The sequence below is a fragment of the Nerophis ophidion genome, linkage group LG03 (assembly GCF_033978795.1).
Source record: "Nerophis ophidion isolate RoL-2023_Sa linkage group LG03, RoL_Noph_v1.0, whole genome shotgun sequence".
Taxonomy (NCBI): Eukaryota; Metazoa; Chordata; class Actinopteri; order Syngnathiformes; family Syngnathidae; genus Nerophis; species Nerophis ophidion.
In genome coordinates, this window is record NC_084613.1 from 75,735,232 (window position 1) to 75,761,673 (window position 26,442).

At 40.3% G+C, this 26,442-nt stretch overlaps 1 protein-coding gene across 2 annotated transcripts in view; it reads right to left on the reverse strand.

The window, feature by feature from the left end:
• Window positions 1-26,442, reverse strand: part of LOC133550050 (syntaxin-binding protein 6-like) — a 136,332-nt gene that overhangs the window by 44,203 nt on the left and 65,687 nt on the right. Inside the window, exons 3-5 of one of the 2 annotated variants that reach the window (XM_061896063.1) lie at window positions 9,527-9,657; window positions 7,424-7,589; window positions 2,399-2,497 (exon numbers count right to left, since the gene is read on the reverse strand). In XM_061896063.1, coding sequence (XP_061752047.1) covers window positions 2,399-2,497; window positions 7,424-7,589; window positions 9,527-9,657 — 396 coding nt within the window. The remainder of the gene's footprint in view (window positions 1-2,398; window positions 2,498-7,423; window positions 7,590-9,526; window positions 9,658-26,442) is intronic. The other variant, XM_061896064.1, reaches the window with a different exon arrangement.

The window sequence follows — 26,442 nt, forward strand, 5'->3', positions numbered from 1 at the left end:
TCACTGCTGTTGTGTTCTTGGGCAAGGCACTTTACCCACCTGCTCCCGGTGCCACCCACACTGGTTTAAATGTAACTTAGATATTGGGTTTCACTATGTAAAGCGATTTGAGCCACTAGAGGAAAGCGCTATATAAATATAATTCACAATTCACAAATACAATTGTAATGCTTCTTTTCTATTTGCAGCCTTCTGAGGTAAATATCAAAATATATTGTAGCGTCCCGAAAGAGTTAGTGCTGCAAGGGATTCTGGGTATTTCTTTTGTTGTGTATATGTTATGTTACAGTGCAGATGTTCTCCCGAAATGTGTTTGTCATTCTTGTTTGGTTTGAGTTCACAGTGTGGTGCATATTTGTAACAGTGTTAAAGTTGTTTATACGGCCACCCTCAGTGTGACCTGTATGGCTGTTGACCAAGTATGCCTTGATGACTGCATCTGGCTCGTGGGTGTCCAACTCAAATACAGAGTGGGCCAAAAGTTTTGCATTAAATATTGAACAAGCAAGGCTTAAATACAGTAACTTTATTGTGACATGCAAAATTGAGCTTCAAATAATACTAATTAAAACATATCAATGGCTTTTCAAAAAAAATTGAAACACAAATGTAATGCCTCTTTTCTATTTGCAGCCTTCTGAGGTAAATATCAAAATATATTGTAGCGCCCCGAAAGAGTTAGTGCTGCAAGGGGTTCTGGGTATTTGTTTTGATGTGTTTATGTTATGTTATGTTACAGTGCAGATGTTCTCCCGAAATGTGTTTGTCATTCTTGTTTGGTGTGAGTTCACAGTGTGGCGCATATTTGTAACAGTGTTAAAGTTGTTTATATGGCCACCCTCAATGTGACCTGTATGGCTGCTGACCAAGTATGCCTTGCAATCACTTATGTGTGTGTAATAGCCGCATATATTATGCGAGTGGGCCTGCACGCTGTTTGTATGGAGGAAATGCGGCCGTGACGACAGGTTATAGAGAATGCTAAAGGCAGTGCCTTTAAGGCACGTCCTCAATATTGGCTGGGTGAAAATCGGGAGAATGCTTGCCCTGGGAGATTTTCGGGAGGGGCACTGAACTTTGGGAGGATTGGCAAGTGTGAGAAACTGCGGTGTTACAGCGGCACCGCTGCTGTGTAATAACGGCGGGCCAGCTGTAATGTTAATTTGATATTGCCTCAAGGGCCAAATTTGGCCCGCGGGCCAGAGTTTGACACCCATGGTCTAGACCAGGGGTCGGGAACCTTTTTGGCTGATGGAGCCAAAAAGCCAAATATTTTAAAATGTATTTCCGTAAGAGCCATATAATATTTTTTTTAACACTGAACACAACTAAACGTGTGCATTTTTAAGACCAACATTTCTAGAGTATAATAGGTCTCTTATTCTTTGTAATAACATTGTTATTCTGAAGCTAACTGTGAAGGGGCGTGGCCCGCGGGCTTGCAGCGAACTGGGGTGTGCCAGGACCGGCCTCGAAATCAGCGAGAGCTGCGTAGATGGCCCACCTGAGCCTTGTTATCTAATCACCTGTCGCTCTGTTATAAGCAGCAGCCAGGAGGAGAGACGGGGACGGGGATGGAGCCAGAGCGATAGCGAGAACGATAGATAAAAATACAATTGGTGGAAAGCAACTGAGAGACTTATTGAAAAATAAAACAATAGTGTAACCCTGAAACGGGCTCTCATGTCGGTGCTTGGTGGTCTGAAGAACCCCCAGGAGGGCAAGCCCCACACTAACCAATAATAAATAAATAACTTTTTAACGCAACTTCTTGAACAGCTGCGGTAGTAAACGGATGGATGGACTAAAAATGCATGAAAATGTTTTATGTTTTGAACATTATTTTTAACACTTATTACAAGTGGAATTATCCATTACTTATCATGTTAAGCAATGTCAGCTCAGATTTATCCGAGAGCCAGATGCAGTCATCAAAAGAGCCACATCTGGCTCGCGAGCCGTAGGTTCCCTACCCCTGGTCTAGACTGAGTCAATAGACCGAAGAAAACATTATAAAAACACTTTCTCCAGCGCTGCCCTTAAGAGCGTAATTCTCCTCTGCAGCTTTCAGTGGGCTGAAAATGAGGAGCCTGGACAGTGAACATAATTCACAAATAACCTTTGGGTATAAATTTCTCCAAATCCCTTCCAGCGTGTACTCACCCCCTATACACACCCACCCACAGTGACAAGTCAGACCGGAGGGGGTCTGACCTTGTGCTCGCCATGGGAATTGTGTTGTATTAACCACAGTGTTTGCTTCAAAACTATGACAGCTAAGGTCACTCGGTTAGAGGCGGCAGAAGAAAGGCTTTATTAAAAGGCCACATCCCCAGTTATATATCAAAAGTATAGGGGATTAGATAGGTCCAGGTGGTCTGGGACACTGTTATCTTACCTCGTCTTCGGAGATGGCTATGATGAGCGACCAGATCTTTCCTCACTCTGTTCATAAACACTTTGCAACGGACAACGACTGAATTTACAGGGTGGGCTTCTGTGGTGAAGAAATATCGACATGAATTATCTTTTTTTTTTATGTGCCTGAAATGACTTTAATATTAGTATGGAGGAGTTACCAGTTTTGAACGTTATCATTTTAGTGGGAGATATCAAGACTGTTACTGTTACACATACACAAGTTACTACTTTGTTAATCATTTTTACATTTTGGTTACATGGAACATAGGTCAAACACTTTTTAACAGGGATTTATGCCAATTTCAAAGTCGGACATCTGCTTTAAAAACAACACAGAATGACAAAGCCTCTATTTGATGTGATGTTAGGGTCTGCTTTGGTAGCTGTGACAAATTGTGTAGGACGTTCCGTATTCGATATCACTGTGTCTTATGAACACTATGATGCCAAAAGTATTTGACCACCTGCCTTGACTCGCATATGAACTTGAAGTAGGCCATTCCATTCTAGAGGCTAATCTTTCCTGTGATAAAATGGCAACCAAGGTAATCATAAAGGTTAACCAAAGAACGAGATTCCTCTACAGAATCTCCTCTCTGGTCAACAAAAGCACCTTGAGGATTCTAGCGGGAACTCTCATTCAACCCTTCTTCGATTACGCTTGCACCTCCTGGTACCCCAGCACCTCCAAAACCCTCAAATCTAGACTCCAAACATCCCAGAATAAGCTAGTCCGGTTACTTTTAGACCTCCACCCCAGATCACACCTCAATCCAACCCACTTCTCCAAAGTGGGCTGGCTCAGGGTGGAGAACAGAGTAAAACAACTTGCACTGAGCCTAGTCTATAAAATCCGCTACACCTCCTTGATACCGAAGTACATGTCGAACTACTTCCTTAACGTAATTGACCGCCATAACCACAACACCAGGGGGAGCTCCACAAACCACGTTAAACCCAGATTCCGATCTAACAAAGGTCTTAACTCATTCTTTTTCAATGCCACATCAATGTGGAATGCACTCCCAACAGGTATAAAAGTAAGTGCATCTCTATATTCCTTCAAAACCGCTCTAAAACAACACCTCCAGGCAACTTAAACACTTTAATAATACCCTCCTCCATTCACATCCCATCTCCCCGGATTATAAACAACCTAATGTTAATAATCAAATGTACTTCTAATGTATATACTTGTTCTTATGCTATCTGAACTCACTATGTTCTCTGCTGGCTGTACATATCCTACTAAATAAGACCTACACTGTTTCAATGTCCACATTTCTCTGTTGATGCAATTGTTGATGACTGAAGTACTGATATCAACCAAAGCTCCTCATCCCACCCCCCGGATTGTAAATAATGTAAATAATTCAATGTACATACTATGATGATTAACCTGTGTGATGACTGTATTATGCTGATAGTATATATTTGTACCATGAATTGATTAACGTGGACCCCGACTTAAACAAGTTGAAAAACTTATTCGGGTGTTACCATTTGGTGGTCAATTGTACGGAATATGTACTGTACTGTGCAATCTACTAATAAAAGTATCAATCAATCAATCAATCAATCAATCAAAAAAGTGCCATCCGATTCCTAACCCATAGGGTTCAATATGATGTGGGTCCACCTTTTGCAGCTACTACAGCTTCAACTCTTCTGGGAAAGCTGTCCACAAAGTTGCGGAGTGTGTTTATAGGAATTTTCGACCATTCTTCCAAAACCGCATTGGTGAGGTCACACACTGATGTTGGTCGAGAAGGCCTGGCTCTCAGTTTCACTTTTAATTCATCGCATAGGTGTTCTACCGGGTTCATGTCAAGACTCTGTGCAGGCCAGTCAAGTTAATCCACACCGGACTTTGTCATCCATGTCTTTGTGTACCTTGCTTTGTGCACTGGTGCAAAGTCATGTTGGAAGAGGAAGGGGCCTGCTCCAAACTGTTCCTATAATGTTGGGGGAACGGAATGGTCCAAAATGTTTTGGTATCCTGGAGCATTTAAAGTTCCTTTCATTGGAACTAAGGGGCCTAGCCCAAATCCTGAAAAACAACCCCACACCATAATTCCTCCTCCATAAAATTTCACAACAATGCAGTCCGGAATGTACCATGCTCCTGGCAACCTCCAGATTCAGACTCGTCCACCACATTGCCAGATGGAAAAGCGTGATTCATCACTCCAGAAAACGCGTCGCCACTGCTCTAGAGTCCAGCAGTGACATGCTTTGCACCACTGCATCATTGCATTGGACTTGGTGATGTATGGCTTAGATGCAGGTGCACGGCCATGGAAACCCATTACATGAAGCTCTCTACGTACTGTACGTGGGCTTATTGGAAGGATGAAGTTTGGAACTCTGTAGCAAGTGACTGTGCAGACAGTCGGTGACCTCTTTGCATGATGCGTTCAGCATCCGCTGACCCCTCTCTGTCAGATTAAGTGGCCTATTACTTCGTGGCTGAGTTGCTGTTGTTCCCAAACTCTTCCATTGACTTATAATAAAGCAGCCTCTTGACTTTGGGACATTTAGGAGCGAGGATATTTCACAACTGGATTTATTGCACAGGTGGCATCCTATGAGAGTTCCACGCTGGAAATCACTGAGAGTGGCCCATTCTTTCACAAATGTTTGTAGAAACAGTTTCCATGCCTAAGTGCTTGATTTTATACACCTGTGGCCGGGCCAAGTGATTAGGACACCTGATTCTGATCATTTGGATGGGTAGCCAAATACTTTTGACGATATAGTGTATATTTACTGAATAACCCGAAACAACAACACATTTAGTCAAGTATTCTCTGAGTACGGTACCACACTTTGAAAAGCACCCCAAATGTACTACTATGTAGTATTTAACAGAATACGTTACAAGCACATTGCATATATGTCATGCGGGGTGCCAGCTTGGAGGTCTGAGAAGAAAAGAGCCCCCCACAGTTAGGGTCCCACACCTGAGCAGCGTCATCAGCTTTGTTTTGCACTGGTGTGAGACTTAAACTGGAGTGGACGGAAAGCTGGCATCCCTTGCGGATCCTGGCACGGCTCGAACGAAGCGACTTCAGCATCGTTTACACCAGGGGTGTCAAACTCAAATACAGAGTGGGCCAAAATTTTAAACGGAACAAACAATCTTCTGAGGTAAATATCAAATTTTTTCCACAGGCTAATAGTACATTTGAAAATGAAATAATAATGAATGAACCAAACATTCAAGCCTTGAAGTAGCAAGAGAAAATGCATGAATAAAACGTTAATTATTGGTCAGTTTGCTGGAAGTTTCCCGGAAGAGTTAGTGCTGCAAGGGGTTCTGGGTATTTGTTCTGTTGTGTTACGGTACGGATGTTCACCCGAAATGTGTTTGTCATTCTTGTTTGGTGTGGGTTCACAGTGTGGCGCATATTTGTAACAGTGCTAAAGTTGTTTATACGGCCACCCTCAGTGTGACCTGTATGACTGTTGACCAAGTATGCCTTGAGCGTGTGTGTGTGTGTGTGCGTGTGTGTGTGTGTGTGTGTAAAAGCCACAAATATAAAATATATAAAATCAATTCTAAAATGAACAGGGAGCCAGTGCAAACTCCGAAGAATTGGGGTTATATGCTGGCGTTTCCTGGCCCCTGTTAAAAGTCGTGCTGCCGCGTTCTGGACTAACTGGAACCTGGAGAGAGCTTTTTGGCTAATGCCAGCATAAAGTGCATTGCAGTAGTCCAGGCGACTTGAAATAAAAGCATGCACAACTTGTTCAAAAAGGTTAAAAGATAAAAACGGTTTAACCTTTACTAAGAGACGAAGGTGATAAAAACACGATTTTAAAACGCCATTGACTTGTTTGTTTAGTTTAAAATCGCTGTCTATTGTGACGCCAAGGCTGGTGACTTTGGGACGAACATAATTTTGCAATGGTCCCAAGTCAGTGAGGGCCGGACCAAAAACGAAAATTTCCATTTTTCCCTCATTCATTATTAAACAATTCTGGGCTAACCAAGCCTTGACGTCACATAGACAGTTAAGAAGAGGTGTCAGGGGGCCGTGGTCTTTTGAAATCGGCATATAAATTTGGCAGTCATCTGCATAAAAGTGATAAAAAACTACATGTTTCTTAAAAATATTTCCAAGAGGGAGGAGATAATTGTTTGCATGAGCCAGAATTATAGTAGAAAATGTATCGGTACTCTAATTATTGTTAAGTTAAGAAATATTAGTTAACATTATACTCATGTCTACGATACATTTGTATGTTTTTGGTAGAGTTTCCGGGTTTAATTGTGAACTTATGCAGATGGTGCAAGTTATCAGACTTCTATATTAAGATCAGTAATACAATCAAAAATGCTAAAGCCTCACATGTTGAGAAACGTTGACTAATGGTAAGAAACTCTCATTACCGAGGAGAGAAGGTTAAGTGAGTGCAGTGTTTGTCCGCCATTGTGCAAATATCCATGTGAGAGCCAAGGTGCTTGGGGTTTGATTGAGCTCCGGCAAGAGCCGAGCCGGGGGAGGATATGTTTGTATTAACAACTACATGAATAATACAAAAGCTGAACAGTGCTCAAAGATGAGAGTCGAGGGTAAACAGATCAATATCGGATTTATCCGGGCTGGATGCGTCGTTCTCGCCTTGGTTTATGAGGAAACTATTCACATCCACCTGAGCCTTCAGATTGCCGTGCTTCCACCTCACATGTACTGTATTTGATGGCGGTAACACTGAGGTTAGGCCTAAGGGAGATGTAACAGTTTTGCTGCTTGTATAACAAACAGGGGATTGTAATGAAATGTTAATGTTATGTTCAAGGGTTTGAAAGATTCACACGTAAAACACAGACACTTGGCAATGAATTGTGTTGGCGTGATGCAGCATAGAATAAATACATTTACATAGACACCTGCTGCAGGCTGCCTTCAAACATAATCACATTCAGACTACAGGATACACTTTTGTTGCAAAAACAGCGAAAATGTTTTTTAGTTTTTTTTAGGAATGGTCTCACCTCCCAGCAGTTTGGACTGACAGTTGACAAACTCCGGTTTCTGAGAGGGGATGTAACGCTGGCAGGTGTGGTGAAGAATCTGGACAAAGGTGCACTTTTCTCCCGCAGAACCAGCGACCCACTGGTCGTAGGCGTTGTCGAACGTCAGGTCGAACTCTGGAGAGTCCTGTCCGGGAAGCAATCAGAATCTGTCGGCTGTTTTACACACACTCAACTTAAAGGGGAACATTATCACCAGACCTATGTAAGTGTCAATATATACCAGGGGTAGGGAACCTATGGCTCTAGAACCAGATGTGGCTCTTTTGATGACTGCATCTGGCTCTCTGATAAATCTGAGCTGACGTTGCTTAACACGATAAGTAATGAATAATTCCACTTGTAATCACAGTGTTAAAAATAATGTTCAAAATATAAATTATTCTCATGCATTTTTAATCCGTCCATCCTTTTTCTACCGCACCTGTTCAAGAAGTTGCGTAAATGGTAAGAAGTTATTTATTTATTATTGGTTAGTGTGGGGCTTGCCCTCCTGGGGGTTCTTCAGACCACCAAGCACCGACATGAGAGCCTGTTTCAGGGTTACAATATTGTTTTATTTTTCAAAAAATATCTCAGTTGTTTTCCAGCAATTGTATTCCCAGCCCCAACCCCATCTCTCCTCCTGGCTGCTGCTTATAACAGAGCGACAGGTGATTATATAACAAGGCCCAGGTGGGCCATCTACGCACCTGTTGCTGCAGGCCCGCAGGCCACGCCCCCTCCACAGTTAGCTTCAGGATAACAATGTTATTACAAAGAATAAGAGACTTATTATACTCTAGAAATGTTGGTTTTACTTAAAAATGCATGCGTTTAGTTGTGTTCAGTGTTAAAAAAAATATTATATGGCTCTTACGGAAATATATTTCAAAATATTTGGCTTTTTGGCTCTCTCAGCCAAAAAGGTTCCCGACCCCTGATATATACCTTGATGGTGCAGAAAAAAGACCATATATTTTTTTAACCGATTTCCGAACTCTAAATGGGTGAATTTTGGCGAATTAATCTGTTTATCGCTCTGGAGGCGATGACGTCAGAATGTGACGTCGCCGAGGTGACACACCCGCCATTTTCATTTTCAACACATTACAAACACTGGGTCTCAGCTCTGTTATTTTCCGTTTTTTTTGACTATTTTTTGGAACCTTGGAGACATCATGCCTCGTCGGTGTGTTGTTGGAGGGTGTAACAACACTAACAGGGAGGGATTCAAGTTGCACCACTGGCCCGAAGATGCGAAAGTGTCTGCCGCCAGACCCCCATTGAATGTGCTGGAGTGTCTCCACATTTTACCGGCGATGCTAAGACAGGCATGGCACAGAGATGTATGGATAACCTGCAGATGCATTTGCAACAATAGTCAACGAAATCACAAAGGTGAGTTTTGTTGATTTTGACTGCCAGCTAATCGATGCTAACATGCCACGCTAATCGATGCTAACATGCTATTTACCGGCGGTGCTAAAGCAGACATGGCACAGAGATGTATGGATAACCTGTAGATGCATTTGCAACTATATTACGTTTCCTTCCACCCACATTTAATGCGAAAAAAACACTTACCAATCGACGGATTTAAGTTGCTCCAGTGTCAAAAGATGCGAAAGTCCTGATCGTTTGGTCCGCACATTTTACCGGCGATGCTAACGCAGCTATTCGGCCATGCTATGGCTATGAATAGCGTCAATAGCTATTCGCTCAATAGCTTCAGTTTCTTCTTCAATACTTTCATACTCCAACCATGTGTTTCAATACATGCGTAATCGGTTGAATCGCTTAAGTCGCTGAAATCCGAGCTAATGTCGCTATATCTTGCTGTGGTATTCCCATTGTTTGTTTACATTGGCAGCACTGTGTGACGTCACAGGGAAATGGATAGTGGTTTCGCAGAGAGCGAAAATAAGGCACTTTAAAGCTTTATTTAGGGATATTCCGAGACCGGTAAAATTTTGAAAAAAACTTAAAAAAATACAACAAGCCACTGGAAACTGATTTTTATTGTTTTTAACCCTTTTGAAATTGTGATAATGTTCCCCTCTAAACACTAGAAACAGAACTTACTTTGTTGGAGTCGATGCCATTGACCTGCTGTAGCTGGTTGATTGCCCACTGTGACCGTTTTACAAACATGGACGATCCCTGGAACTTTTTCACCTTAGTGATGGTGACGTGCGCTGGCTTCTTATTTGTGACTGCAAAAGACAAATAACATTACATTCCCAGGTCTAGGTCGTGTACATGATGCTACAGCGACTATGATCCACTCACAACATTCCCTTTCACACAAGCTGTTTTCCCCCATTTTGCTGTTGATCTGTAAAAATGGAAATAGATTTATGCCTTCAGAGTTGGTAAGAAAGCACTAGCAGCCAAAAAGACGAAGACTGTGTAAATGGGAATTCTGCAACGGGTGGATACAGACGTGAGGTTTAAGTTCCATATAAACAGCTTCTGAAGGGCAGAAGGAGTCGACCTGGCAATCTTCCACCTCGTGAAGCAGTATTCAAGGTAGAGACATCCCGATGCCGATTAGGGGCCGATATTTGCATTTTTTAAACTAATCAGCTGATGAGCTGCCGAGCCCAGCCAATCTTTGGCGCGGCTGTATCCTAGCGTTTACATGGCTAAAAGATTGTATTACCTTGAACATTTCTATATTCTATATAGCACACATATTTATATATTATTTGTTGTTATTACAAATTCATTGTTTTGGTCTTTGTTCCATTGTTTGCAAACTCAAAGGGTAAGTTTCTGGATACAGGAAGCTTTAAAGGCAAAACTCAAAATATTGAAATAGGAGCCAAAAGTAGTTTTTGCTTCTTTTTTTTGTTTTGTTATTGTGCATTAGCCACTAGGAGTGTGAATCTTTAGAAACCTATCGGTGTGATCAAATTCCGATTCCTGAGGTGACAATTCAATTTGATTCTCGATCCAATATTTAGTGTAATAATAAAAATGAAACTTTTTTTTATACCGGTTGCAGGTTAGAAAACCTCCTTCTAGTTGCATGGAGATGGCCTAAAAACGTACATCGATTTAAAAAAAAAAAAAATTATTTTCAAATTGACTTTTGAAAATTGTAAAACGATTTAGAATTGATGAACAAGAAATCGATTTTTTGTGAACCCCCATTATCCACTTTGTTTTGTCAAAAAACATTGGGTAATACTTTAGTATAGGGAACACATATTCACCATTAATTAGTTGCTTATTAACATGCAAATTAGTAACATATAAGCTCTTAATTAGTCATTATTAAGTACTTATTAATGCGGTATTCTGCATGGTCTTATTATACAACCAGTAAGGAGGTTAGAAAACCTCCTTCTGGTTGCATGGAGATGGCCTAAAAACCTTTTTTAAAACTAACGTACATAGATTTAAAAAAAAAAATGTTTATTTTTAAATTGACTTTTGAGAATTGTAAATTGATTTAGAATTGATGAACAAGAAATCGATTTTTTGTGCAACCCCATTATCCATTTTTTTTGTTAAAAACATTGGGTAATACTTTAGTACAGGGAACACATATTCACCATTAATTAGTTGCTTATTAATATGCAAATTAGTAACGTATAGGCTCTTAATTAGTCATTATTAAGTACTTATTAATGTCGTATTCTGCATGGCCTTATTATACAACCATTAAGCCATTAAATAAGAGTCTTCCCTCACTAACCTCCGAATTATTGCTTATTAGTAACCCTAACCCTAACCCTTATATGTTCCTCTGTTGTCCAAATAACTCTAAATTAAGTCTTTGATACTTTAATAAGCAGTTAATTAATGGTGAATATGTTTCCCATACTAAAGTGTTACCAAACATTGTATGTAGCATTCATTACCACAAATTCAACCCAAGATGAGATAGTGTTCTACCTGCACTTTTTCTAACCCTTTCATTTTATGTCTTGTCCTCGAATGGCCTCTTTTGCACAGAATTACAAACGCTTCCTTCGGACATCCATGTTTGCTTACAGATCAAGCAGGCTCATACAGTGCTTGACGGCGACTGACTGCACCTTTTAATGCTTTTATAACCCGGAGAGCAGACCTCTACTTCCGACATCCCACACAATCTATTGTGTCGGATCAGATAGGAGGAAGTGTCCGGGTCAACTTTCGCTATTGTTGCTCTTTGCTCTGATCCTCATCTCTCCAAAAAAAAAAATTGCCGATTAAAATCGTTGGCCGACCGACCCGTTCCACCCCGTCCTCCCTGCTGGGTTTACGGACAGCGCTTCCCTCCTATTTCTCTGAATGTAATTCATAGAAATATACGCAGAAGCCATTGTTGCACTGACACACAATACACACACATCCCTATTCACAAGCTTCCCAGTGAATAGGGATGGTTTGTGCATCCATTTACACAACTGTAGTTAATCCATGAGCGGCTGGCCTGTGGTCACAGAAAGGAAGAAAGCTGGAAGCATGACCAAACAGATGAGGGCAGAACAATTACAATAATACAAGTCCAAGGGGCCAAAACGCTTCAATAAATACTACAGCTGGATTTAATTCAACCGTTTTATTCCCAATACTCAGATGCTTTTGTTACATCTGTGACAAAAAAACTTTTCTGCCAAACTTATTAAAAAGAAAATTTTGTTTTTTCTGCCTGTGGTTAGTTGAAGTTTGGCAGTATCTAATCAAAAAGAACAGAAGCTAACATTATTGTGAATTCAACCATAAACAGTTTAATAAGAAAAGCCTGCCATTATGACATCAGGCAAGAACCAAAAAGATAAAATGTTAAACAAAGAAGACTAGCAAGCACAATTGCCATCCATCCATCCATCTTCTTCCACTTATCCAAGGTAAGGTCGCGGGGGCAGCAGCCTAAGCAAAGAAGCCCAGACTTTCCTCTCCCCAGCCACTTCATCCAGCTCTTCCCAGGGGATCCTGAGGCGTTCCCAGGCCAGCCGGGAGACATAGTCTTCCCAACGTGTCCTGGATCTTCCCCGTGGCCTCCTACCGGTTGGACGTGCCCTAAATACCTCCCTAGGGAGGCGTTCGGGTGGCATCCTGACCAGATGCCCGAACCACCTCATCCGGCTCCTCTTGATGTGGAGGAGCAGCGGCTTTACTTTGAGTTCCTCCCGGATGGCAGAGCTTCTCGCCCTATCTCTAAGGGGGAGCCCCGCCGCCCGGAGGAGGAAACTCATTTCGGCCGCTTGTACCCCTGATCATGTCCTTTCGGTCATAACCCAAAGCTCATGACCATAGGTGAGGATGGGAACGTAGATCGACCGGTAAATTGAGAGCTTTGCCTTCCGGCTCAGCTCCATCTTCACCACAACGGATCGATACAGCGTCCGCATTACTGAAGACGCCGCACCGATCCGCCTGTCGATCTCACGATCCACTCTTCCCTCACTCGTGAAGAAGACTCCGAGGTACTTGAACTCCTCCACTTGGGGCAAGCACAATTGGAATTTGGTTATTTTGCATATTAGTAGAAACAAAAGAAACATTAAGTGATATGAATAACCATTAGTAAGAATAAGTGTATAGAACTAAATTGCGAGTATAAAGCGTACTCTCCCCAAATGATAATAAACACCTCCCCAGTCAACTACTAGTATCATCACTATGAGCCCGTTGACGTTCTAGAAACAAACTTCAGCGCAGCTCACTCGCAGTCCTGGCTTGAGGTGAAGGCTAATTAGCTTTTAGCGTAACATTAGCTAATTTTGCGGTGTGTGTGTGTTACCTCATTGTGCGGTGTGTGTGTGTGTGTTACAGACAATGTTGATTGAGCTGTGTTGAAGCAGCAAAAAAGGACATGATGTTAAATGAAGAGTTTTTGTCTCTGATAGTGTATATAATAATGCAAGTGCATCATAAAGCTTACATGAACTCCATGGTGTTCAGGGATGAATAGTCTCTACTATTGCTATTGTACAATTTTTTTCAGCCATAGTTACATTAATAATTAGTAATGTAGCAGCCTAGTTTTGAATGGCAGGGTCCCTGCTATCACATGTTGATAAAAATATAACATTTACATAATAAAAATCAACTACAGGCTTCACAAATGCTGTAATAAATTATGCATGATGAGTTGAGTTGAAACTGTTTAATGTTGCACTTTTTATATGTAGAAGAAAAGTTTTGTCATTTTATTTAATATAAGCAACAATTTGAGGCAGTTTAATGTGGATTAACGTGGGCAGAATTATTATAGTGTTCCCAATGTTAAAAGGATAAAGCCATTGTTTATAAATTTGGTAAATAAATAACCCCAAAAATGTATATTTTGTTGTTTTCTTACTACACCAAAAATGAACCGAACCGTGGCCTCTAAACGGAGGTACGTACCGAACCGAAATTTTTGTGTACCGTTACACCCCTAAGTCAGACATCACTGAAGGCCTAGGTGGGGAACGCAGAACCCGCCACTGCTAAACATAGGCTAAAATACTAATAGTTATTGGTTGTATAAACCAGAGGTGAGCAGAGAACCCAAAAACTACAGTTATTTTAGAACAGTCCTTCTCAAATAGTGGGGCAGGGGGGTGCGATGCGATGCCAGGAGGGGCACGTGTTACCTCGGAGAACTTGCTTTTTTTGCCGTACTAGAATATAACACAGTGGGCGACACAATCCCCCTTGCATGCTGCTGCCCATAGTAGACCATCCCTCGCACAGTCTTACCCCGCCTCAAGCCTGTCCTTGTGCAACTACCGAGGCCTCCAGCCGGTCGCCGTTTTACCCAGATCTACGACAACGTCACCCCAGACGTGTGCCTCCTTGTCCCCTCCAATGGAGGAGGAGAAAAGGGTGGTGATGGAAAAAGAGAGTCCATCACTGCTGGGGAATAGGACAGTGTGGGCGGGGTCGGTCAGCGAGAAAGCCTCCGTCTTGGAGAAACAGGCAGAGTGGACCACTGGAGCTAAAGGGGTGGAGTTGAGGAAACCCCAATCGGAAACATCAAAGGCATCAGGTGAGACGAAACCCCAAAGACAAGATTGCTTCAAACCGACAGGTGCGTCGTCGTCCACGCAGTCCGAAACGCAAATCACGGCGAGGTTGACGAAATGTGGTCTTTCAGAGACCCAGAGCCCCGCCAGAGTTCCCCGTGAGGAGAAATGGATGCGGAAAAACCCAGGGTCTTTGTCGTCACCCTCTTCATCACCCGTACTTCCGTCTCAGCCTGACGGCGGTCAGCCTTCCTGGATGGAACTGGCCAAGAGGAAGTCCATGGCATGGAGCGACAAGACTATGGACTGACGAGGGAAACACAAAGTGAATAAACCCCCTTCACATTTCAACAACTTTTTGGTGTCAACTTAGATATACTTTAGCGTTGTCAGTGAACCGAAGCTCCTAGGTGCCGGCAGCACTCATGCAGCCCCAAACCATGATGCTACCACTACTTCACTGAAGCATGACACAATTATCTTGGCACTCACTTGCATTGCCAGATATTTAGTCAATAATATCTTGGTGTGATTTATATTTTTTTATAAGTGTTTGTTACGTCTCGCCTCTATTACTGTAACGTATTATTTTCGGGTCTCCCCATGTCTAGCATTAAAAGATTACAGTTGGTACAAAATGCGGCTGCTAGACTTTTGACAAGAACAAGAAAGTTTGATCACATTACGCCTGTACTGGCTCACCTGCACTGGCTTCCTGTGCACTTAAGATGTGACTTTAAGGTTTTACTACTTACGTATAAAATACTACACGGTCTAGCTCCATCCTATCTTGCCGATTGTATTGTACCATATGTCCCGGCAAGATATCTGCGTTCAAAGGACTCCGGCTTATTAGTGATTCCCAAAGCCCAAAAAAAGTCTGCGGGCTATAGAGCGTTTTCCGTTCGGGCTCCAGTACTCTGGAATGCCCTCCCGGTAACAGTTCGAGATGCCACCTCAGTAGAAGCATTTAAGTCTCACCTTAAAACTAATTTGTATACTCTAGCCTTTAAATAGACTCCCTTTTTAGACCAGTTGATCTGCCGTTTCTTTTCTTTTTCTTCTATGTCCCACTCTCCCTTGTGGAGGGGGTCCGGTCCGATCCGGTGGCCATGTACTGCTTGCCTGTGTATCGGCTGGGGACATCTCTGCGCTGCTGATCCGCCTCCGCTTGGGATGGTTTCCTGCTGGCTCCGCTGTGAACGGGACTCTCGCTGCTGTGTTGGATCCGCTTTGGACTGGACTCTCGCGACTGTGTTGGATCCATTATGGATTGAACTTTCACAGTATCATGTTAGACCCGCTCGACATCCATTGCTTTCCTCCTCTCCAAGGTTCTCATAGTCATCATTGTCACCGACGTCCCACTGGGTGTGAGTTTTCCTTGCCCTTATGTGGGCCTACCGAGGATGTCGTAATGGTTTGTGCAGCCCTTTGAGACACTAGTGATTTAGGGCTATATAAGTAAACATTGATTGATTGATTGATTGATATTTTTCAGTGGATCGTAAATCATCCATTATGGGAATGGCGTGGTGAAGTTGGGAGAGTGGCTGTGCCAGCAATCTGAGGGTTACTGGTTCAATCCCCACCTTCTACTAGTCACGTCCGTTATGTCCTTGAGCAAGACACTTCACCCTTGCTCCTGATGGGTGCCGGTTAGCGCCTTGCATGGCAGCTCCCGCCATCAGTGTGTGAATGTGTGTGAATGGTGAATGTGGAAATACTGTCAAAGCGCTTTGAGTTCCTTAAAAAAGGTAGAAAAGCGCTATACAAGTACAACCCATTTACCATTTACCATAACGAAGTGTATGCACCACATCACTGTAACTGTGTGTTGTTTCATTTTATGTTAATAAACTTATAATGTCACGCAGAGGTAGTTATTACAATCTTATAGACAAATTATACTATTTATATTCACGGTGGAGAGTGGGGTTTGGGAGACAAAATATTTTCTTCTTCTAAGGGCGGGGGGGGGGCATAACAGAAGATATTTTGGAGGCACTGCTTTAGAATAATAGGATTTAAGTAAAAGTAAAAAGTAGTCATCATAGTCATCAAAGTATTTTGTGAAAAATATTCAAATATAGATGGATGGATGGATGGTTTGTCTCATTGGAAGTGGAATTATTGTAGGATGAAATGTGAACATTTATACTGACACAGATGACAGCACATGATATACAGTCGTGGTCAAAAGTTTACATACACTTGTAAATAACATAATGTCATGGCTGTTTTGAGTTTCCAATAATTTCTACAACTCTTATTTTTTTGTGATACAGTAATTGGAGCACATACTTGTTGGTCACAAAAAACATTCATGAAGTTTGCTTCTTTTATTAATTTATTATCGGTCTACTGAAAATCTGATGGGTCAAAAGTATACATAAAGCAATGTTAATATTTGGTTACATGTCCCTTGGCAAGTTTCACTGCAATAAGACGCTTTTGGTAGCCATCCACAAGCTTCTGGCAAGTTTCTGGTTGAACTTTTGACCACTCCTCTTGACAAAATTGATGCATCCATCCATCCATTTTCAACCGCTTATGCAGTTAAGCTAAATTTGTTGGTTTTCTGACATGGACTTGTTTCTTCAGCATTGTCCACACGCTTAAGTCAGGACTTTGGGAAGGTTATTCTAAAACCTTAATTGTAGCCTGATTTGGCCATTCCTTTACCAATTTTGACGAGTGTTTGGGGTCATTGTCCTGTTGGATCAGTGGTTCTCAAATGGGGGTACGTGTACCCCTGGGGGTACTTGAAGGTATGCCAAGGGGTACGTGAGATTTTTTTTAAATATTCTAAAAATAGCAACAATTCAAAAATCCTTTATAAATCTATTTATTGAATAATACTTCAACAAAATATCATTGTAAGTTCATAAACTGTGAAAATAAATGCAACAATGCAATATTTAGTGTTGACAGCTGGATTCTTGTGGACATGTTCCATAAATATTGTTGTTAAAGATTTCTTTTTTTGTGAAGAAATGTTTACAATTAAGTTCACAAATCCAGATGGATCTCTATTACAATCCCAAAAGAGGGCACTTTAAGTTGATGACTACTTCTATGTGTAGAAATCTTTATTTATAATTGAATCACTCGTTTATTTTTCAACAAGTTTTTAGTTATTTTTATATATTTTTTTCCAAATAGTTCAAGAAAGACCACTACAAATGAGCAATATTTTGTACTGTTATAAAATTTAATAAATCAGAAACTAATGATATAGTGCTGTATTTTACTTTTTCTTTTTTTCAGCCAAAAATGCTTTGCTCTGATTAGGGGGTACTTGAAATTAAAACAAATGTCCACAGGGGGTACATCACTGAAAAAAGGTTGAGAACCACTGCAATAAGTGGTAGGAAATGGATGGATGGGTCCCCTTTAATACAATTTCCTCGATTACTGATGATGATTGTAGAATGACACACTTCTCTCAGTTTGAATCCAGCATTGTTCGAACCTAATAAAGTGTAAAAATCCAGTAAGTAAATCACCAAGATGCTGCCAAGACTATTGTTTTTATGTGGTCTGTGCTGTCACAGCAAAGCCATGCTGAGGTTTCGATAATGCTCCCTTTTCTCATGCTCTGATGGTGACATGCGGTCACTTCCTAAAAGGGGATCAGTCCTTTGTTGTGCTTGGCTACTCAAAAGTGCTTGAAGGGGTGAGGGGGAAATTCTGCCTTCGACAAACATTCTGGGGATTAGCTTCCCTGTGTGGAAATATTATCACAGTCTTTTTTAGAATGGGAAAGGCTGGAAACGAGACGCCTCATCGAGCGGCAGAGGAAGACAATTGATCATGTCATTATTCGCAGTGAACGAATCCAACGAGCTTGTTATGATGGAAAATATGATGCGACCATGGAACACATGGTTAATTTGACAATGACACCATTCAAGAAAACAGAACGGGGCCACCCAAGTGAGGTACAATAATTCTTTCTTTGCCAAGTAGGACAACAAAACACAATTTCCTTATTATTTGAGCCATGTTCTTTGCTAAATACTCAAAGAAGAGTGATGCGAAAACACAACTTATCCAGTAAGTATGCAAAATGTAGTCGCAAATCTGATTTAACTTGTGCAACAAAATGTCTGACACACCAGAAAAGTATATTGGCATGGTAGGACTGGTAGGAATAAGTTCGATACCCCTTTAAAATGAGTCATAACTTGTGCACAACGGTGTGACTTCATTGCTGACTAGCCTAAAATTTATATTGATCGTCATTCAACTCCCAATCATTCCTTGATACAATGTCGTAACTTTGCTTCATTTGTGTAAATTGTTTGGAAAAATAGAAGCGTACAATTTCCGACAAACGTCACGACATTGCTCCGACTTGTATCTCCAAAATTCTGACTTACTCAAATGTTATTTGTTCTTCAAAAATCTCCCAAAATCACTCTTTGAAATCATGTCATAACTCAGCGACCAAATTTCAAACACACCATGAATGAATTACACAAGCAGTCGGAAGCACCGTGAATTACCTAGAATTGATTAACATGGACCCCGACGTAAACAAGTTGAAAAACTTATACGAGTCTTACTATTTAGTGGTCAGTTGAACGGAATATGTACTGTACTGTGCAATCTACTAATAAAAGTTTCAATCAATCAATCAATCAATCAATCAGCCAAACACGCCTACTTTCCCCCTGTGGACGACAAAAATGGTTTTCATTTGCAGAGTATGCATTTTTTTCGAAAAAAATAATTCTTGATACACACTACCATAGCCGCGCTTACCCAGAGCACACTGCTGTAACTTTCTGGCAATAAACCAGCGGAAAGTAGTTCTCAAGTTACTCTGTTTGTATTTAAATCATTTTTAATGTTTGGAAAAATAAAAGCGTACAATTTCCGACAAACGTCATGACATTGCTCCGACTTGTATCTCCAAAATGATGACCAACCAAAATGTTATTTGTTTTTCAAAAATCTCCCAAAATCACTCTTTGAAATCATGTCATAACTCAGCGACAAAATTTTAAACACACCATGAATGAATTACACAAGCGGTCGGAAGCACCGTGAATTACCATGAATTGATTAACGTGGACCCCGACTTAAACAAGTTGAAAAACGTATTCGAGTCTTACTATTTAGTGGTCAATTGTACGGAATATGTACTGTACTGTGCAATCTACTAATAAAAGTTTCAATCAATCAATCAATCAATCAATCAATCAGCCAAACACGCCTACTTTCCCCCTGTGGACGACAAAAATGGTTTTCATTTGCAGAGTATGCATTTATTTAGAAAAAAACAAATTGTAGATACACACTACCTTAGCCGCGCTTACCCAGAGCACACTGCTGTAACTTTCTGGTAATAAAGCTGCGGAAAATAGTTCTCAAGTTTCTCTGTTTACATTTAATTAATTTTTAATGTTTGGAAAAATAAAAGCGTACAATTTCCAACAAACGTCATGACATTGCTCCGACTTGTATCTCCAAAATTCTGACCTACCAAAATGTTATTTGTTCTTCCAAAATCTCCCAAAATCATTCTTTGAAATCATGTCATAACTCAGCGACCAAATTTTGAACACACCATGAATGAATTACACAAGCGGTCGGAAGCACCGTGAATTACCATGAATTGATTAACGTGGACCCCGACTTAAACAAGTTGAAAAACTTATTCGAGTCTTACTATTTAGTGGTCAATTGTACGGAATATGTACTGTACTGTGTAATCTACTAATAAAAGTTTCAATCAATCAATCAGCGAAACACACCTACTTTCCCCCTGTGGACGACATGGCGACACGCACAAAAATGGTTTTCATTTGCAGAGTATGAATTTATTTCGAAAAAACAAATTGTAGATTCACACTACCTTAGCTGCGCTTACTCAGAGCACACTGCTGTAACTTTCTGGCAATAAACCTGCGGAAAATAGTTCTCAAGTTTCTCTGTTTATATTTAAATCACTTTTAATGTTAGGAAAAATAAAAGCGTACAATTTCCGACAAACGTCATGACATTGCTCCGACTTGTATCTCCAAAATTATGACCAACCAAAATGTTATTTGTTCTTCAAAAATCTCCCAAAATCACTCTTTGAAATCATGTCATAACTCAGCGACCAAATTTCGAACACACCATGAATGAATTACACAAGCGGTCGGAAGCACCGTGAATTACCATGAATTGATTAACGTGGACCCCGACTTAAACAAGTTGAAAAACTTATACGAGTCTTACTATTTAGTGGTCAGTTGTACGGAATATGTACTGTACTGTGCGATCTACTAATAAAAGTTTCAATCAATCAATCAATCAATCAGCCAAACACGCCTACTTTCTCCCTGTGGACGACAAAAATGGTTTTCATTTGCAGAGTATGCATTTATTTCGAAAAAACAAATTGTAGATACACACTACCTTAGCCTCGCTTACCCAGAGCACACTGCTGTAACTTTCTGGTAATAAACCTGCGGAAAATAGTTCTCAAGTTTCTCTGTTTATATTTAAATCATTTTTAATGTTTGGAAAAATAAAAGCGTACAATTTCCGACAAACGTCATGACATTGCTCCGACTTGTATCTCCAAAATTATGACCTACCAAAATGTTATTTGTTCTTCAAAAATCTCCCAAAATCACTCTTTGAAATCATGTCATAACTCAGCGACCAAATTTCGAACACACCATGAATGAATTACACAAGCGGTCGGAAGCACCGTGAATTACCGTGAATTGATTAACGTGGACCCCGACTTAAACAAGTTGAAAAACTTATTCGAGTCTTACTATTTAGTGGTCAATTGTACGGAATATGTACTGTACTGTGCAATCTACTAATAAAAGTTTCAATCAATCAATCAATCAATCAATCAATCAACCAAACACGCCTACTTTCCCCCTGTGGACGACAAAAATGGTTTTCATTTGCAGAGTGTGCATTTTTTTCGAAAAAACTAATTGTAGATACACACTACCTTAGCCGCGCTTACCCAGAGCACACTGCTGTAACTTTCTGGCAATAAACCTGCGGAAAATAGTTCTCAAGTTTCTCTGTTTATATTTTCATACTTTGCACTACTGTTGTCCCGATACCAATATTTAGGAACCGGTACCAAAATTATTTTGATAATTTTCAAAATAAAGGGGACTAACCCAAAAACCCTCAGGTTGCTGGCACAGCCACTCTCCCAACTGCACCATGCCGTAAAACACGTATATTGTGATACAGTTTTCAACCATATTGCTCAGCCTTAGATACTGTAAATATGATAATTGAATTGTGAAAGGGCTAAATACAAATATTTTAATTTGGTTTATTGATAAACCATGTTCTGTTGTAGTTAAGTTAGGTTTTTTTGGTTCCTCTGGAATGTTTTTATTGTGTACATTGCACCAAGAAGGATGTAGTACATTTTTTTGTAACCTTGATGAACAAGTGCTGGCTGAATTGTAAGTGTCTTACATGTATGAAAAAAACTGAAAAAAAAGAACCTGTAATCTTAAGATAGTCAGGCAACACTGGCCACGCTGCTTAAGCAGAAACACAGCTTTATCTTCAGAGAGGCTGATAAGTGGATTCATCATCAGCACTGGCTAGACCAGCATCAACACCGCAGAACTAAAAGAACTCCTCAGTGCATTCATTGGGCTTGAACACTGTCTCCTCTGTGTACAAGGTCGGCTGTAAGGCAGAATGGTAACCATGCAGTGACAAGACACAAGAAGTCAATGGGAGCGCATGCACCCAAGCGAACAACAGCTCTTTAAGATACCAACACAGGACCTATAAAGATTGTAATAAAAACAATGCAGAGAAACTGTTGCATTAAAGTTAGGAGTGATTTCGTCTGGGAAACATTTTTAGTGGAACTCAAACTCAAGGAAAGCATTTAAATCATTTTAAAAGACATAGAATTCAAAAGTGTCAAACATTTGGAAGAAGTACATTTCGCCTACGGCCAAAAGTGTGTACTTTGTGCTTGGCACATGGCTGCAACACACACTCAAGGACGACACATTCAAAAGCCTTCTCGTAGGTAGACAAATCAACATGAGCTACACAAAACGAAAGTGCTCTTAACTCCAGCGTTACAAGTTGAACGGTTTATTACTTTCACAGTAATAAAATGACACGTTTACCTACTGTTCCACAATCTTGTAAAGCAACTAAGGATACCTTAAGTGCAAAGGCTGGAACAATATAACGCTGATTATAAAACAAGTACATGGTACAGACAGGTAGGGGGAAAGAACATTGGTGTGTCATGGTATATGTGACTGCTAACTCTTTTACTCACACACAAGGAGTGAATATTTGTCATGTCATGTACCGCTAGTGTGTTACGTGTTATTTTTCTTACCAATACATCAAAGGGCGGTGCTCTAATTAAACATACAAAGTCCTTAACCTCTTAGCATTCTGGTGTATTTTAGCTAAACCACCAGAAAGAGGCTGGTCCTTGAACTATTCGGAGTGGAAGCATGGTTTTGGGCTATTTTTGAAAGTGAATGGGTTTCACGGTGACAGAGGGGTTAGTGCGTCTGCCTCACAATACGAAGTTCCTGCAGTCCTGGGTTCAAATCCAGGCTCGGGATCTTTCTGTGTGGAGTTTGCATGTTCTCCCCGTGAATGCGTGGGTTCCCTCCGGGTACTCCGGCTTCCTCCCACTTCCAAAGACATGCACCTGGGGATAGGTTGATTGGCAACACTAAATTGGCCCTAGTGTGTGAATGTGAGTGTGAATGTTGTCTGTCTATCTGTGTTGGCCCTGCGATGAGGTGGCGACTTGTCCAGGGTGTACACCGCCTTCCGCCCGATTGTAGCTGAGATAGGCACCAGCGCCCCCCGCGACGCCAAAGGGAATAAGCGGTAGAAAATGGATGGATGGATGCATCGTGTTGTTTTTTTTTTTTTTGTTTTTTAATTTTTAGTGTCTTACTGTATGTGGAAAAAAAAACAGTACCAAAGTTGGTTTTACAGTAAGAAACTCAGTGAGTGGAATTCAACCGAAAAATCTATTGTCAATTTTACAGTCTACAATTTGATTGATAATCTGTCTTGAAATCATAAGTCAAGTCGATATTTAAGTACAGTATTTATCTTTATTTTAACAAAAAAAAATTGGGGAATAAATAATATTTTTATTTTGATCATATTGAATTTTAAAATATATGCAATTGCAAGCAGTACGTGATTTTTAATGTCAAAAGGGAAGCAACCAATATATTTAGTAAGAAAAGATAAAACATTTTATTAACGCATATTATTTCCAGGCTTTTGCAGGCCACATAAAATAATGTGGCGGGCCATATTTGGCTTTGAGTTTGACACCTGTGACCTAGAATATAAACTTATTTCAGTCATTATTGTTTGTAAAATAAAGACAACATAAAATGATTTGCTTGTATGACACAAAATAACTTTAAAAAAAAAGTCACTTGTAATGGCGTAACTATAAAATTCTTGGCGGAAACACTAATGCCATAAACCGAAATACCAAAATAAATTATTATCCCGATTATTAGTATTACCACCATTGCATTTAGGGCTGACTATGTACTTACCTAACTAAAATCCAGGTATTGAAAATAATAAACACATTCATATTAATACTTTTAATGAATAAAAAATCATAAAGTTCTAAAATAATATTTATTACCAGTGATAGTCCAACAATATAAAATAAGAATAATAATGCTCATATTTTTTGGCAGAACCAATATAGCTAGCGACTGATTGCATGGACTAAGCTCTGCAGATCTTTGTTGACCCCACTGGACATCAAGTTAACATTGAGCTTGCCTCCTCCTATATCCACATTAGCTTTGGCAACAGGAGCAAGTTCGGATGAAACATGCATTCCTTTGGATCTCGAGTGAAATGAAAGCTAGTGATTACAGGGTTATATCGCTCCGGACATGCGTGCTGGGATGCAGAACTCGAGGAGCTGATTAATGCAGCAGCATAAAGAGCAGAAGTTAGCCCAAACAGTAAGTCGAAGCAGTGACAGAGAGGGGAGATGGGGATTTCTCAGGAAACCAAAAATAGCAAATGTGTAGAGACATGTAATCACAACTGAAACAATATATTAGTACATAAGACGCAAAGAAGTGAAAGAGGCTAAGAAACCAATTGTTTTCAACCATTTGTTCTCGTCACTGGAACCATAATATAAGGCTAAATGCCCCTCTGAGTTTGGACCCTTAGGAGCACTAAATAATCCAGCTATTCAGCCACATAATGCATTCCTCTAGAGACTGAGCTCCAGGATACAGGCAAATATTTAATTACATCGGGCCTCTGAATCAGAGAATTCATTCCCTCTGTGATGTGTGCACCAAGATCAATGCGATGTTTACAACGTTGCCTCACTATGAGTTTTGTGTAGTGTTGGAATTTGTGATGTCTTGACAGTTTCTGAGTATGGTGTGTGTGTTGGCGCGAGTAAGGAGGACTGTTGAGTGCGAAGAAAAAACAAGTTTTTGTCACTGTTGTTGCTTAGGTTGGAGTTTGTGATTAGTTCGAACATGCAAGCATTGCATGAAAGGATGATACGTCACAATTTCCAGTTTCTCTTTTCAACATGTTCGAAAAGGAGTAGGAAGAACAGGGTTTCCCACACGTTCATTTATTTGTGGCGGCCCGCCACGAAAGAATTACGGCCGCCACACATAAAATAAAAATAAAAATGTATATATATTTTTTTTAATTTTTTTTCGGCTTTTGACTCGCTTGACCGCTCATAAAAGCAATGGGATTCTGTCTGTGAATGGAGCTTGTAGTTACATATTATATAAATATGTATATAAATATGTAGATAAAGTGTTGTAATTATATTCCAACTCCACGTTCTTCTTGGTCATCGCCGCCGCCGAAACTTTTGTTCACTTCCAGTTCTCAATTTATTCACAATAAACTCCATAAGAATTCCCAATAAAAATAAATAAAGAACTAATAATTGGTGAAGTAAATCATATTTTATATGATGAGATAAGTAAGATTATTTTGAGAATGAAACAATGGATGGATGAAATACGTTCAGAATGTTTATCATGGTTCTTGGGACGGCGTGGCGAAGTTGGGAGAGTGGCCGTGCCAGCAACCTGAGGGTTACTGGTTCAATCCCCACCTTCTTCCATCCTAGTCACGTCCGTTGTGTCCTTGAGCAAGACATTTCACCCTTGGTCCTGATGGGTTCCTGGTTAGCGCCTTGCATGGCAGCTCCCACCATCAGTGTGTGAATGTGTGTGTGAATGGGTGAATGTGGAAATACTGTCAAAGTGCTTTGGGCTCCTTAAAAAGGGGTAAAAAGCGCTATGCAAGTACAACCCTTTACCATTCTTACCATTTTTCTTCTTTGTACTTTGTAAACACTTAAGTTTGAAGAGTTTTTTGAAGTGTAGTACATTGTTTGATTGCTTTGCTTAATCCATTTCATAATTTAATTCCACATATAGGGTCTTAAGTGTTATAAATTACATTTTTCTCCAAGATTATATTCATTCTCTTTTTTTGAGAAGATTTTTTGTATTATATATAATAAAGCTGCGGTTATACCAGAAAATATCCCGTTTTACAATGAGACAATTATTGATTAACCAACTCCTCGTCATCCCTACAGAGGATGTCGTAGTGGTTTGTGTTGTGGTTTGTGCAGCCCTTTGAGACACTAGTGATTTAGGGCTATATAAGTAAACATTGATTGATTGATTGATCCTTTACGTCACAGTAGACAACTAGTAGAAAATGTTTTTGTCAAAAGGAGTGGTCAAAAATTCAAGCAGAAGCTTGCCAGAAGCTTGTGGATGTCTATGAAAAAGCGCCTTATTGCAGTGAAACTTGCCAAGAACCAAATATTACCATTGCTCTATGTAAACTTTTGACCCAGCAGATTTGGTAACATTTTCAGTAGACCCATAATAAATTCATAAAAGCAACCTTCATGAATGTTTTTTGGGACCAACAAGTATGTGTTCCAATCACTCTATCACAAAGAAATAACAGTTGTTGAAAGAATTGGAAACTCAAGACAGCCATGACATTATGTTCTTT